Here is a 16,374-nt window from a genome sequence, read left to right as displayed (position 1 = left end):
TCTTTCACTCCCTCATCACACTTGTAGTTCCTCCGCCTCTCACTCTCTTCTCCTCGCTTTTAATTTCTCCCCCTCACTCACTCACTTTTTTCACTCTCTCATCACACTTGTAGTTCCTCCGCCTCTCACTCTCTTCTCCTCGCTTTTAATTTCTCCCCCTCACTCACTCACTTTTTTTCACTCTCTCATCACACTTGTAGTTCCTCCTCCTCCTACGGTACTACTAGCGAACAGTGAACGAGGAGGAGGAATGGGGAGAGGGAGTAAGAGAATGTAAGAGCGAAAGAGAGAGAGGGATTCTGTATATGTGGAGGAAGAGGAGAAACAAGTAAAGAGGGGGGAAAAAGAGAAACAGATTAAGAATAGAGATGGGAAAGCCGGAGGAAAAGAGAGAGAGAGAGAGAGAGGAAAGAGTAAGAAGAAGAGTGGAGGGTAGAGGACTTACGAATGTGAGAGAGTGAAAGAAAAAAGTCGTGACTAGTCGATCCTAAAACGACTCCCAAGCAAAGTAAATAAAACACAAAATAAATAATTTTTTTGCACAAAGTAAATAATTTTTGTTAAAGAAAATAAATAAAAGACAAAAACACGAGTAAATAATTTTTTAAACAAAGTAAATAAAACACAAAAACACAAAGGATCGACTAGTCATGACTAGCTTGTGCGGATGCGCGAGTACGCGAGAGCGCCTCCTACACCTTTATATTTTCTGTCTCTCCCTTCCTCCTACTCCTTTATATTCTATGTATCTTTTTACTTTCCCTCACTCACATTCGTAAGTCCTCTACCCTCCACTCTTCTACTTCTTACTCTTTCCCTCTCTCTTTTTCTCCGGCTTCCCCATCTCTATTCTTAATCTGTTTCTCCTTTCCCCCCTCTTTACCTGTTTCTCCTCTTCCTCCACATTTACAGAATCCCTCTCTCTGTCTTTCGCTCTTACAATCTCTTACTCCCTCTCGCATTCCTCCTCCTCGTTCACTGAATATTCTCGCTCATCCCACCTCCTCCTTACTCAGTCAGTCTATCTCTTATTCTCTCCTCCTCGCTTTTAATTTCTCCCCCTCTCTCATCACACTTGTAGTTCCTCCGCCTTACTTAGTCAGTCTATCTCTCACTCTCTCCCCTTCACTCTCTCATCACACTTGTAGTTCCTCCGCCTTTACTCAGTCAGTCTATCTCTTACTCTCTCCTCCTCGCTTTTAATTTCTCCCCCTCACTCACACGATATATTTCACTCACTCATCACACTTGTAGTTCCTCCGCCTTACTCAGTCAGTCTAACTCTCACTATCTCCCCCTCAGTCAGTCTATCTCTTACTCTCTCCTCCTCACGTACTTTCTTTCACTCTCTCATCACACTTGTAGTTCCTCCACCTTACACAGTCAGTCTATCTCTCCCTCTCTCCTCCTCGCTTTAAATTTTCTCCCCCTCGCTCACTCACTTTCTTTCACTCTCTCATCACACCTTTAGTTCCTCCTCCTCCTCACTCCCTTCCTCGCGACTATCATGTCTGCCAACCACATGAGGTTTATAGCAAGGACCGTCCTTGTCAAGGACAACCAACTCGATGTTGCTTACCGGACACTGGACAGGTATGTTATATAATAATCACGGCTTGAATATTGCCCCGAAAAAAAATAAATGTTACTTCTGATTAATTCAAAATTAATAAAAACAAACCGTGTTCTTCGATTGGAATGAAAACTTAACAGTTATTATAAAAACTGACTCGGAAACCACGAAACGTAACTTCGTTTTGTATTTTTGTATATACTCTGCTCGAAAAGTCTATTTGTAAATTTTTATTATTATTTATGTTTGCATATTCCTAATCTCCGACATCTAAAACGTAGGAACCCGAAATGGTACTTCTGATTAATTCAAAATTGATAAAAACAAAACGTGTTGTTCGATCGGAATGAAAACTTAACAGTAATTATAAAAACTGTCTCGGAAACGACGAAATGTAACTTCGTTTTGCATATACTCTGCTCGAAGAATTTATTTGTAAATTATTTTTTTTTGCATATTCGTAATCTCCGACATCCAAAACGTAGGAACCCGTAAAAATGTTTTTAAAAAATGCATTTTTCCAGGAGAGGTGCGATTCAACATTAGCCCTCTTCTGAGGTTATTCGACAAGGGCCGGCCGGGTCACTGCCTGGTAGGGTTTTAGCCGAGCAAATCGACCCCAGTGCTTATTTTGGATCTTTTCACGTTGACCGGCAGATTTAAAAAATAAAAGATCCCTTATTTTTATAGTATTGGGCATTTTTGCCATTAAGTTTACGAAGACGCAAACAAAATAACGGCGGTAGTGAAAGATCTCAGATGCACACACATAAAGATTATATATATAAACGACGGGCTTCTTTCAGTTTCCGTCTACCAAATCCACTCACAAGGCGTTGGTCGGTCCGAGGCTGTAGTAGAAGACACTTGATCAGGGTGCCACTCAGTGGGACTGAACCCGGAACCATGTGATTGAGAAGTAAGTTTCTTACTATACAGCCACTCCTGCGATTATGATATATATAAAAGACGGGCTTCTTTCAGTTTCCATCTACCAAATCCACTTAGATGTTGGTCCGGGGCTTAGTGGAAGATTTGGATGTTTTCGGTTTGAACGGCAGTTTTTTCTCTTACGTACCACCGGCACTGGTATCACAGCTGCAATTTCCATTGATGTTGATGGATTTCGATTTTGAAGGAAACCAGGAAACCGGCCCCTATGAGCCAGGCATGGCTTGAGAAGGAACTTCCTAATGCCAACCACTCCAAGAGTGTAATGAATGGTTTTTACATGCCACCAGCTTGGGTGCCATTTGCATGACACCCTGTATCTGCCACGACATAATGCTAAAGATTTTGGTCATTTCCTCCGTGTGGCCAAACACGTGGGTGCTTGGTCACTTTGCCTCCACGAAACCCAACACTCAAAAGGAACTCAGCCACCTCACCTCCAAGAGGCCCTAGTACCTATAGTTATTGTTTTTTAATCCCATTTTATTCCTGGTCCTTCTGGCCTATGATCAAAGATGTTCCAGCTGTGACCACCCCATCTTTTATTCAGGTATAGTGTATCTAGGACTACATTATCTAATGTATAGTATTGTAGTCTGTATTAGTGGTTATGGTTGTTGTTGTTGTTGCTTAGCCCCAGGCCAGTCCTAATCCAGTCGACCTATGATCAAAGATGTTCCAGCTGTGACCATCCCATCTTATATTCAGGCATAGTGTATCTAAGACTACATTATCTAATGTCTAGTATTGTAGTCTGTATTAGTAGCTATAGTTGTTGCTGTTAAACCCCAGGTCAGCCCTGACCCAACTGTCTGATTGAAGACGGTCCAGTTATGACCATCCCACTTTTTATTTGAACATAGTGTATCTAGGACTACAGTATCTGATGTACAGTGTAGTAGTTAGTGGAGTTTAGCTCCAGGTCAGTCCTGATCTAGACAGACCTATGATCAAAGACGTTCCAGCTGTGACCATCCCATCTTTTATTCAGGCATAGTGTATCTAGGACTACTTTATCTAATGTATAGTACAATAGTTGGTATAAGTGATGAAAGAATGTATCTGGTGAGCGTGTCTGAAAGGATTGGAGACAAACACTTTCCTCTCTGGTCAATCTCTCATCAATTTCTTCAAGTATCACTTGAAAAGGAAAGTGACCGAGGTTACCGTGGTCTTTTCCGTAGGCTTTTCTTCCCACAGATAAACCTTATCTGCTTCCCCCTCTACAGTTTACATCATGACATTTCTGTGATACACGATTCCTATTGATCATCATCATCATCGTTTAACATCCACTTTCCATGCTAGCATGGGTTGGACGGTTTTGACTGAGGTCTGGCGAACCAGATGGCTGCACCAGGCTCCAGTCTTGATCTGGCAGAGTTTCTACAGCTGGATGCCAACCACTCCAAGAGTGTAGTGGGTGCTTTTTACGTGCCACCGGCACAGGGCCAGTCAGGTGATACTGGCAACGACCTCGCTCAAATCTTTTACAGGTGCCAGTGAAACGACGTTGGTGACGATTACGCTCGAATGGTGCCCTTTTACGTGCCACGGGTACGGAATCCAGTTGGCTGCTCTGACAATGATCACGCTCGGATGGTGCTCTTGGCACCCTACTAGCACAGGTATAACGATCACACTCGAATAGCCTCTCTCTTTTTTTTCTTTTTCCTTTTTACGATCCCTTTTGATCGAAAACCTACCCCACTTTTTTTTTTCTTTTCTCCCCAAAAAGAAAAGCTCTACTTTGTAATTTGTCCTGTCTGTGTTCAGCCCCGTGTGGCTAATAAAGAAGCATATATGTGTCATTAAGTCCCTATTACATGAAGACTTTCACAGGGCAAAACAACACTCTCTCTTCTTTAACCCTTTCATTACCAACCTGGCCACACCGCCTCTGGCTCTGAGTACAAATGTCTTGTTTTCAAAAGTTTTGAATTAAAATCTTCCACCAAACTTTAGTCACAATTTATGTTCCTAACACCAGCTTAATGACAACTAAGTTATTTTACTAAATTCTTTGTTATATTTAACCCTTTTGATACAAACCTGGCTGAAACCACCTCTGGCTCTGTAGTACAAATGTCTTGTTTTCATAAGTTTTGAATTAAAATCTTCCACCAAACCATAGTCACAATTTATGTTCCTAACACCAGCTTAATGACAACTAAGTTATTTTACTAAATTCTTTGTTATATTTAACCCTTTTGATACTAACCTGGCTGAAACCGGCTCTGGCTCTGTAATACAAATGTCTTGTTTTCATAAGTTTTGAATTAAAATCTTCCACCAAACCTTAGTCGCAATTTATGTTCCTAACACTAGCTTAATGATAACTAAGTTATTTTACTAAATTCTTTGTTATATTTAAAATTAATTGAAAGAAACACAGAACATCTCAAAATAAATACAGTAACAAAAGAGTTAATCACAGGAAGCAAAGATAAATCTCTCACCATTGCTTTTCTTTCTCTCTCTCTCTCCCTTAGAATCCTGCGAGTGGACAAAGTATTAGAACTTCACCGCCAACGAATGTACTACGAGAAACCATTTCAAAAGAGGCGCCGGCTTAGCTATGAGAGGTGTAAGAGGATCTACGACAACAGTATGAACCAGAAAATTGAGTTCCTAATGAGAAAGAACCGACCTGACCCTTGGCTTCGATAAACAAGGATATGCTTCTGTGTGAGCCTGAGGGCCCTGCCCCCACAGGCAGAGAAGCTGGACTTTTGTGTGTCTATGTGTTTGTTGTTTTTTAGCCCCGAGTCAGCCCTGGACTCAGCAGAACTTACAATCAAGAATGGTCCAGGAGGTTCCATCAATGACCATCCCATCTATTTGTTTGTCGTTACAGTTGTTGTTGTTGTTTCTTTTTAGCCCCAGGTCTGCCCTAAACCCAACAGAACTTACGATCAGAAGTGGTCCAGGACGTTCCATCAATGACCATCCTGTCTATCTCTTTGGGATATCCCATGACTGTATAGATGATTGTGTTGTTGTTTAGCCCTAGGCCAGCCTTGATCAAACAAGAAGGCAGTTCAGGGGCTTCCAGCCATGATCATCCCATTTTTCCTTGAATTTTGATACCAGTAACTATACAGTTCAATACTGACTTTAAATAGAAGGATGTAATTTGAAGGACATCTGGCTGCTATTTCTAGCAAGTTGAGTCATTTCCCTTATTGTCTCTACCATATTTCTGGTCTGATTCCCAGTTAGCATTTTACCGTTTTTCTTGGATCAGCTTTATTATTATTATTATTATTATTATTATTTAGTTTCATGTCATTTCAAACAAAAACAACAAAAAGAACAAATAAAGAAATTACAAACAAAAGAGGTAACTTGGTGTTTTTTAATTAATGAGCCCCATGGGGGCAGAGTGGCAGAGTTCCTTTCGAGGGTTAGGCTTCACAGAGGCAATGGCCAAGACCTTTGGCATTACGTCATGCTTGAGAAGAAGACCCATCAGCAACCAAAATCGCAGTCGTGACAGATACCAGTGCCATGCAAATGGCACCCATGCCGGTGGAATGTAAAAGCACCCTTGGAGTGGTTGGCATTTGGAAGGGCATCCAGCTGTAGAAAGCCATGCCAAATCAGACTGGATCCTGGCTCAGCCTTCCAGCATGGACAACGGACATTAAATAATAATGATGATGAGCATGGCTGTGTGAGAAGATGATTGCTTCCAAACCACATGGCTCCAAGTTCAATCCCACTGCATGGCACCATGGGCAAGTGTCTCCTTTAGCCTCTGGTCAACCAAAGACTTGTGAGTGGATTTGATGAAGCATCATCATCATCATCGTTTAATGTCCGTTTTCCATGCTAGCATGGGTTGGACGGTTCAACCGGGGTCTGGGAAGCCAGGAGGCTGCACCAGGCTCCAGTCTGATCTGGCAATGTTTCTACAGCTGGATGCCTCTTCCTAACGCCAACCACTCCGTGAGTGTAGTGGGTGCTTTTTACATGACACCGGCACAGGTGCCAGGGGAGTCTGGCAACGCCCACGATCGGTTGGTGCTTTTTACGTGCCAGGGGAGGCTGGCAACGGCCACAATCGGATTGGTGCTTTTTACATGCCACCGGCACAGGTGCCAGGGGAGGCTGGCAACAGCCACTATCATTTGGTGTGTTTTACATGCCACCAGCTACTGGCACTGGTATCACAACTACAATTTCCATTGATTTTTGACCGATTTCGAATGTAAGTCGAAAGTGAAAGCATGTAGCTTAGTGGTTAGGGTATTTTGCTTAAAGCCATAAGGTCACAAGTTCAATACCTGGCAACCCATCATCCTTGAGCAAGTGCTTTTACGTGCCAGAGGCGGCTGGCAACGACCACAATCGGTTGGTGCTTTTTACGTGCCACCGGCACAGGGGCCAGAGGTAGCTGGCAACGACCAAGATCGGTTGTTGCCTTTTATGTCCCACCAGCAAAGGGGCCAGAGGCGGCTGGCAACGACCACAATCGGTTGGTGCCTTTTACGTGCCACCAGCAAAGGGGCTAGAGGCAGCTGGCAACGACCACAATCGGTTGGTGCCTTTTACGTGCCACCAGCAAAGGGGCTAGAGGCGGCTGGCAACGACCACAATCGGTTGGTGCTTTTTATGTGCCACCGGCACAGGGGCCAGAGGCAGCTGGCAACGACCAAGATCGGTTGGTGCCTTTTACGTGCCACCAGCAAAGGGGCTAGAGGCGGCTGGCAACAACCACAATTGGTTGGTACTTTTTATGTGCCACCAGCATGGAAGCTAGTCCAGGTGGTGCTGACATTAGCCATGTTCGGATGGTGCCTTTTATGTGCCATTGGCACGGGGATCACAACTCTAAATAAAAATATACAGGATAATATGTTGAGAGCTTTAGGGTCCAGATATCTGTGGAATGCTCAACCACTTGCACATTAATTTCAGGAGCAGGCTGTTCTGTTGATCAGATCCACTGAAGCCCTCATAACCGATGGGGTGCCATTTTTTTATGTGTTACAGTTTCTTTGCTTTAACCTCATGTGATTGTCGTAAACGAGTGTCCCTGTCATGGAAGCGGTGTTCTTAATTTCCAATCTTCCATGAAGACAGTGTGTGTGTATTTATGTTTGTCCCCACTACCACTAAACAACTGGTGTTGTTTTGTTTACATCCCTGTAACTCAGCAGTTTGGCAGTAGACACCAATAATGTATCAATAAAATAAGTACTGGATTGATTCATTCAACTAAAAGTTTTTAAGGCGGTGCCCCAACATGGCCACAGTCAAGTGACCAACTGGAACAGGTAAAGAGAGATTTAGATGTTTGTATGTGTATGCTTATAGGCATATTGAAAAGGTTGCAAGATGCAACGAAAATTTTAAGAAATAAGTGGAAATTTTACCGGTGAGTGTGTTAAATTACAAGTCACTAAAAGAAATTGACTCTCCCCAGACACAACAGAATATGCTTCAACACACGAACTCACATAAAGAATCTTGCAAACCGAATCCCAAAACGAAATATATATATATATATATATATACATATACTGTTGTGTCTGGGGAGAGTCGTTTTCTTTTTGTCCCTTATAATTTAACACACTCGCCGATAAAATTTCCACTTTTTTCTTATTTTTATTTTCCTAAAATTTTAGTTGCGTTTTGCAACCTTTTCAATAGTCTTGACTATTTTATCGGTGAGTGTGTTACATTATAAGGCACAAAAAGAAAATGACTCTCCTCAGACTCAACAAAATATGCTTCAACACACGAACTCATATAAAGAATCTTGCAAACCAAATCCCAAAACGATTAACATATATATATATATATATACATATACTGTTGTGTCTGGGGAGAGTCATTTTCTTTTTGTCCCTTATAATTTAACACACTCGCCGATAAAATTTCCACTTTTTTCTTATTTTTATTTTCCTAAAATTTTAGTTGCGTTTTGCAACCTTTTCAATAGTCTTGACTATTTTATCGGTGAGTGTGTTACATTATAAGGCACAAAAAGAAAATGACTCTCCTCAGACTCAACAAAATATGCTTCAACACACGAACTCATATAAAGAATCTTGCAAACCAAATCCCAAAACGATTAACATATATATATATATATATATACATATACTGTTGTGTCTGGGGAGAGTCATTTTCTTTTTGTCCCTTATAATTTAACACACTCGCCGATAAAATTTCCACTTTTTTCTTATTTTTATTTTCCTAAAATTTTAGTTGCGTTTTGCAACCTTTTCAATAGTCTTGACTATTTTATCGGTGAGTGTGTTACATTATAAGGCACAAAAAGAAAATGACTCTCCTCAGACTCAACAAAATATGCTTCAACACACGAACTCATATAAAGAATCTTGCAAACCAAATCCCAAAACAATATATATATATATACACGCATATATATATAGGGAGAGTTTACAAAAAAAACAAAAAGACAAAGACAGGTGGTGTACAAAAACAAACAGATGTATTAGTATAATGCTCACGAATAGAAAAAATCCTTTACGTTTCGAGCCTACGCTCTTCTACAAACAGGGACACAGAAAAAAACAAGGAGTATGATGAGTTTCTTTCAGTTTTCATCTATCAAATCCACTCACAAAGCTTTAGTTGGCATGCGACTATAGTAGAAGACACTTACCCCAGGTGCCGCACAGTAAGACTGAACCCAGGACCATGCAGTAGGGAAGCAAGCTTCTTACTACTCAGTCACACCTGTGCTTTTTGTTATTAATTTTGATACAAGGCGTAGGAGTGGCTGTGTGGTAAGTAGCTTGCTTACCAACCACATGGTTCCGGGTTCAGTCCCACTGTGTGGCTCCTTGGGCAAGTGTCTTCTACTATAGCCTAAGACGGGCTTCTTTCAGTTTCCGCCTACCAAATCCACTTACGAGGCTTTGGTCGGCCCGAGGCTATAGCAGAAGACACTTGCCCAAGATGCCACAAACATGTGGTTGGTTAGCAAGCTACTTACCACACAGCCACTCCTGCGCCTATATAACTGTAAAACATTATTTAAACATAAGACATTTGCAGGACTTCACTCATAAGGGGTTTAAGATGTTTGTAATAGTATTACCACGATAACCAGATACAAAATCAAAAGTATAACCTTGAGGCAGCCAATTCTTTGCTACTTGTCGTTCACAAAGGTTTTTTGAACAATAGAGCATAAAGATAAGTGTTTCCTTCAAACTTCCATTTCAAATTTCAAAAGCTTATTCAAATGGGGAATATTTCAAAAGAAAAGGAAGATCAATTTACCAGCTGATGATGGGAAATTAGTAACTCAGGGAAATGGAGCCTTTCAGTAATAATGCATGTGTGTGTGTGTGTGTGTTCTTTTATCTTTTACTTGTTTCCGTCATTAGATTGTGGCCATGCTGGGGCACTGTTTTACTCCTTACTCTTTTGCTCTTTTACTTGTTTCATTCATTTGACTGCGGCCATCCTGGAGCACCCCCTTTAGTCGAGCAAATCGACCCTGGGACCTACTTTTGTAAGCCTAGTACTTATTCTATCAGTCTCTTTTGCTGAACTGCTAAGTTACAGGGACGTAAACACACCAGGATCGGTTGTCAAACGATGTTGTGGGGTAAGGGGGACAAACACACACAGGGGCTTCTTTCAGTTTCCATGCACCAAATCCACTCTCAAGACTATAGTAGAAACACTTGCCCAAGATGCCACCACGCAGTGGGACTGTTACATATCTATACATAATAAAAGATCTTGTCTGTGTTGTGTGTGTGTGCCTGTTCTGTTTTTATGTATTTGTGCTGCTGAATATAAATATAACAAAATTAGGCCAGCAATGTTTCCTTTGAAACTTGAATAAAAAAGTCTTGGGTATTACTTACACCTATTACACTATTTTTTTTTTATGACCGAGTCAAACGCTTTAGTTTAACCACCACCAAGGCATACAGTCATTATAGATGTATTATGGTCATGCTATTTAGCCCACTTTAGTTTGGGGCTGTAGGCCAAATTATCCTTCCGCAAGAGTAAGCGTAAAGGTCCACATTGTGTGCAGCCTTCAGACTAGTATTATTATAAATGTTATAAGCTCCATACACTCAAAATCCTGAAACTGTTTGTGGTTTAAATAATGCTTTAATGTAATACTTGAAAGCAGTGGTTCTCAAACAGGGTCCACATGGCTCCTGAGTGTCCATATAAGATTTTAGGAGATCCATGTAAGAAAACAGCAAATTGGGAATCCAATAGCATCTTAGGGACCCTCAAAAAATTTTGCTTTGGATGTGTGTCGTAAATGTGAAAGGAATTATAAAAAATAGACAAGAAATGGGTTAAACTAAAAAAAAAAAATAGTGTAAGTAATACCCAAGACTTTTTTCGTCAAGTTTCAAATGAAAAATTCCACAGCACAAATATATAAAAACAGAACAGGCAAGATCTTGTCTGTGTGTGTGTGTGTGTGTGCCTGTTCTATTTTTATGTTTTTATGCTGTGGAAATAAAACAAAATTTGGCCAGCAAAGTTTCATTGGAAACTTGATGATCAGAAATTGGTAACTCAGGGAAATGGAGCCTTTCAGAAATAATGCATGTGTGTGTGTGTGTGTGTTCTTTTATCTTTTACTTGTTTCTGTCATTAGATTGTGGCCATGCTGGGGCTACACTATTTTTTTTTTAATGACTGGGGTGAGACGCTTTAGTTTAACCAAAAAGTCTTGGGTACTACTAGCAAACAGTGATCCCGGTGCGCACATCTGCACTAGCTAGTCGTAAGTAGTCGATCCTACAACGACTTCCGCTTGTGTTTGTATCTCAAGGCTGAATACATATGAAAGAAAATTAAATAATATTTTTTGAATAAAGTAAATAAAACGCAAAGTAAATAATTTTGTAAACTAAGTAATTAAATTATTTTTATAAACCAACTAAGGTTAGGGTTAGGGTTAGGGTTAAAAAGTTGTTGTAGGATTGACTACTTACCACTAGATGGCGCGGATGCATGCGTGTGCACCCGGAACCACTAGTAGTACCAAATCTTTGCATAAATACACAGATAAGAAGAAGCACACAGAGACACGGACAAGAACTGACACACAACCCGATTGCCACAGAAATATACGAGGCCAAAGTCGAATTTTTCGAGTCATACTGAAGGAATACCAATTATTATTATTTTTTTTTTTTTGAAGACCAAAGAAGTTCTTTTTCCCAAAAAATCATAAAATACGCTCAATCTACAGGACATAAGCGATTATTTGGTGAAAGTTTCGTTATATATGTATACGAGAGTTAGACGAGAAGTTAATAGAAGCTGCCGTGGTTGAATTTCATTGGTGAAGAAGTTGTCAGCAGAGGCGCCATTGACGTTACTGCAATCCTTGTTCTAGGGTAAGTCTTTTTAAATTCCACGTTGGGCCGGGCCATCGAGGCCCTAAGCACTTAAAAGAATTTGGTGTCTCCTTAAAAGATTATGTAATTCAAAATATAAACAATTACCTTTCGTCTCTAGTAGACCTTTCCGTCGATTTCCGTAAAATTTTTTTTTTTTTGACACATGTGCTTGCGGGAACTTTTGAAGTAATATACATACATATACACATACACCGAGTAAAAAATTTCAGTTATCTCTCTCTTTCACACATTACTCTGTCTCTTCACACACACTAACAGAAGCACTTCACTTACACAACATACTGTCTGTCTCCCACACCCCATCAAACACACACACACACACACATGTACATCAATGCTTCACATGCACGGTAACTTCAAAAGAATTTCCCTCGTCATACAATCGCTTTCTCTTAGTCTCTTTCGCTCTCATTACTTCAAAAGTTCCCGCAAGCCCATATGTAAAAAAAAAATTTTTTTTTACGGAAATCGACGGAAGGGTCTACTAGAGACGAAAGATTGCCGATAAAATAAAACTTTCTCCTACTTTTTTTGAATTGCAAAATCATTGATCGGATCGTCATAAGGAATCGTAGATAAGGCATCTGCATCAATACTTAGTTGCGACAGAGGTATCCCAAATATTATTTAGCTAGCTTCCCAACCATATGATTTCATTCTCAGTACTACTTTGGGGAAGAGTTCTCAACTATAGCCTCGGGCCAACCGTTGCATCTACGTAATTAATGAAAATTATTTCTAATTAAATGATATGGATGTAGCATGTTAAAAGTCTGTAATATAATTTAGACCTAACGATGGACAGTCCTCACCGATGTTGTTTCTCTATAAAAGCTTTTTAAAAAATAATGTTTTCAAAAGCCGTAACTATAGATGTGTACCCCACCGACTTTGTTCGAGAAAAATGGATACTTTTTAATGAAAGTTTCAACAAATACCACTTGGATGCTGTGGACTCAGGGTATATGGAGATTAGTTCCAACTTATTTGGTCTTCTTCATCCGAAACTCCTCTTTCCACGCCCTCAGGAAAAATTTTCCCCACAAATTTTTTGTAATCGTAATCTATGCCATTTGAAAGGTGTTTGTTTAAAACTTCATTAGAAGTTACTCTTTTACTTGTTCTAGTCATTTCACTGTGGCCATGCTGGAGCACCACCTTTAGTTGAGCAAATCGACCCCAAGTGTCTGCTATTAAAACCATGCATCACTCAAGGCCTTGTGAGTGGATTTGGTAGCCAGAAACTGAAAGGAGCCTGTCATGAGTATGTGTGTGTGTGTATGTGGTCCCCCTAATTTAGTATTTCAGCAAAATATATCAATACAATTAGTTCTAGGCTTAGAAATAAGTCCTGGGCTCAATTTGTTTGAAAAACCCCAGTCAAATTGCTGAAAGAAGCAGAAGCATATCTACACAAATGCCCCCCACCCGACCCGCCATACACCTCTGACTTTCTTTCCTCATATCGTCCAGAAAAATGAACATTCTTTTAAACGAAATTTGCAACAAATATGCTTCAGATGTTGTAGATTATAATTAGATTGAAATCTATTCTAAAAAAAAAAAAAATTGATATGTTTGCACACACACACACGCGCAGATATAACATTTTTTATCAAAATTTTAAGTTTCAATTCATGATGTGTATGTAATTATGTATGTGTGTGAGCCCACAAATTTTGTTTACGTATTAAATTCTGATATAATCATCACCTTCACAATCTGAATGATATTTGTAGAAAATTTCATTAAAGAAATATCCATTTTTCCAAAAGTTATGAGGAAATAAAGCTGACTGATGTGTATTTTCCAAAACTTTTCACCCCACCCTCATAAAACCTTTACACAACAAATTCCGATACATCCATTAATATCCATTTGTCAGAAAGTTATGAGTAAAGAAAGGTGTGTGATTTAAGGGAGATCTGCCTGTTGTTTCTAACACATCCCATTTTTGTTTCTTCCTCACTGTAACATGTATTAATGTTCTTCAATATTTTTATTCCCATAAAAACATTTATGCTATTAAAAAGAAATTAGTTTGAAAATTTGATTTTTGGTGGAATTCACGTTTAAGTCCCCCATATAACCACTCATAACCTTTTTACTTTTGGAATTAAAAAAAATTCAGTACATCATCTTCATCATCATTGTTTAACGTCCGTTTTCCGCGCTAGCATGGGTTGGACGGTTCGACCGGGGTCTGGGAAGCCAGGGGCTGCACCAGGCTCCAGTCTTATCTGGCAGTGTTTCTACAGCTGGATGCTCTTCCTAACGCCAACCACTCCGCGAGTGTAGTGGGTGCTTTTTACGTGCCACCTGCACAGGTGCCAGGGGGGTCCGGCATCGGCCATGATCGGTTGGTGCTTTTAACGTGCCACCGGCACAGAAGCCAACTAAGGCGGCGCTGGCAACGGCCATGTTCGGTTGGTGCTTTTTATGTGCCACCGGCACAGAAGCCAGTCGAGGCGGCGCTGGCAACGGCCACGTACGGATGGTGCTTTTTATGTGCCACCGGCACAGGTATCACAACTACTATTTCCATTGATATTTATTTCGATGTTCATGTTCATGTACTTGACTCAACAGGTTTCCTCAAGCACAGCGAGACGTTCCGGGATCCAGGGTACTTTGAATGGGCAGGGGTCTATGCGGAACTGGTGCAGGAAGCAGCCCGGGTCTTTACAGTCACAGCATATCTCCAGAGATCTCGGTCCTTCGCCATTGCCTCAGTGAGGCCCAACGCTCTGAGGTCATGCTTGACTACCTCATCCCATGTCTTCCTGGGTCTACCTCTCCCCCTGATTCCTTCAACTGTTTGGGAGTGGCACTTCTTCACACATCTCTCCTCATCCATCCGCAGTACATGACCATACCATCGCAAGCGTCGCTCTTGCACACCACATCTGATGCTTCTTATGTCCAGCATTTCTCTCAGGGTGCTTACACTCTGTTGTGCGTGCACACTGACATTACACATCCAGCGGATCATGCTAGCTTCATTTCTTTCAAGTCTACGCATGTCCTCTGCAGTCACAGCCCATGTTTCACTACCGTGAAGCATGGCAGTTCACACACATGCATCATACAATCTACCTTTCACTCTGAGCGAGAGACCCTTTGTTGCCAGTAGGGGTAGGAGCTTTCTGAACTTTGCCCAGGCTATTCGTATTCTAGTGGTGATACTCTCTGTGCATCCACCTCCGCTACTAACTTGGTCTCCCAGGTAGCGGAAACTATCAACTACTTCTAGTTTCTTCTCCCTGGAGTGTGATGAATCTGTTTTCTGAGTGTCTGTTTGTGTCTATTGTCCCGTGCATCTGCCGCACATGAAAGCTATCTTATCTGTTAATTTCCCTTTAATGTTGCTGCACCTCTTATGTGTCCATAACTTACATTGGGTGCATCTTATGGAGTTTCTACCTGTACCTTTCCTACAGGTTGAGCAGGGCCACCTACCCGAGGGGATGTGTGCTGAGTACGCTTGCTGCTTACTAATACTTTGGTCTTTGCTACATTTATTCTAAGGCCCTTTGATTCCAACCCTTGCTTCCACACCCGAATTTCTCTTCTAGTTCCGGTAGTGATTCTGCTATGAGAGCCAGGTCATCGGCATAGAGGAGCTCCCAGGGGCATCCTGTTTTGAATTCCTCTGTTATTGCCTGGAGGACTATGATGAATAAAAGGGGACTGAGGGCTGAGCCTTGGTGTACACCTACTTCTACCCGGAATTCTTCACTATATTCGTTGCCAATCCTAACCTTGCTGACAGCCTCTCTGTATAGAGCCTGTACAGCCCTTATTAGCCATTCGTCAATTTCCAGTTTCCGCATCGACCACCAGATAAGGGATCGGGGAACCCTGTCAAAGGCTTTCTCCAAGTCCACAAAAGCTATGTAGAGGGGTTTATCTTTAGCTAGGTACTTCTCCTGCAGTTGTCGGACCAGGAATATAGCATCAGTGGTGCTTCTACCCGGCACAAAACCGAACTGCATCTCATCTAAGCAAATTCTCTCCCTAATGAGATGGGTTATGACCCTCTCTGTGACCTTCATCACCTGATCCAACAGTTTAATACCCCTGTAGTTATTTCTATCTAGAGCATCACCCTTACCCTTGTAGCAGTTGACTATGGTGCTGCTACGCCAGTCATTGGGTATGACTCCATTGTGAACTACCTGGTTTACAATGCGGGTGACTAGGCCATAGCCCACATAGCCAGCTGTTTTAAGCATCCCAGCAGTGATTCCTGATGGGCCAGGGGCTTTACCTGTTTTCATATCCTTAATTGCCTTAACTACAAGGGGGCTGTCTATTTGGATAGCTGGTCCCTCTACTTGGTCAACATTTGGCAGGTTCTCCTCCTCCCATTCATTCTCCTCATTCAGCAGTCTTTCATAATGGCTTCTCCAGCCTCTTTCTTTTCACCAACATTAAAAGCAAGTGCCCATCATCCAT

General features: G+C 41.2%; 1 protein-coding gene across 1 annotated transcript; it reads left to right on the top strand.

Annotated features, from left to right (window-relative positions):
* The first annotated feature begins 1,333 nt into the window (after window positions 1-1,333).
* Window positions 1,334-5,551, top strand: LOC115225356 (28S ribosomal protein S21, mitochondrial-like). Its single transcript, XM_029796306.2, has 2 exons — window positions 1,334-1,593; window positions 5,017-5,551. Exons 1-2 carry the CDS (start codon window positions 1,508-1,510, stop codon window positions 5,192-5,194), a joined length of 264 nt encoding a protein of 87 aa, XP_029652166.1. The 5' UTR covers window positions 1,334-1,507; the 3' UTR covers window positions 5,195-5,551.
* Window positions 5,552-16,374: the final 10,823 nt, after the last annotated feature.

The sequence above is a fragment of the Octopus sinensis genome, linkage group LG27, assembly GCF_006345805.1.
Source record: "Octopus sinensis linkage group LG27, ASM634580v1, whole genome shotgun sequence".
Taxonomy (NCBI): Eukaryota; Metazoa; Mollusca; class Cephalopoda; order Octopoda; family Octopodidae; genus Octopus; species Octopus sinensis.
Note: the sequence above shows the minus strand (reverse complement) of the source record. Positions and strands in the feature narration are given on the sequence as shown.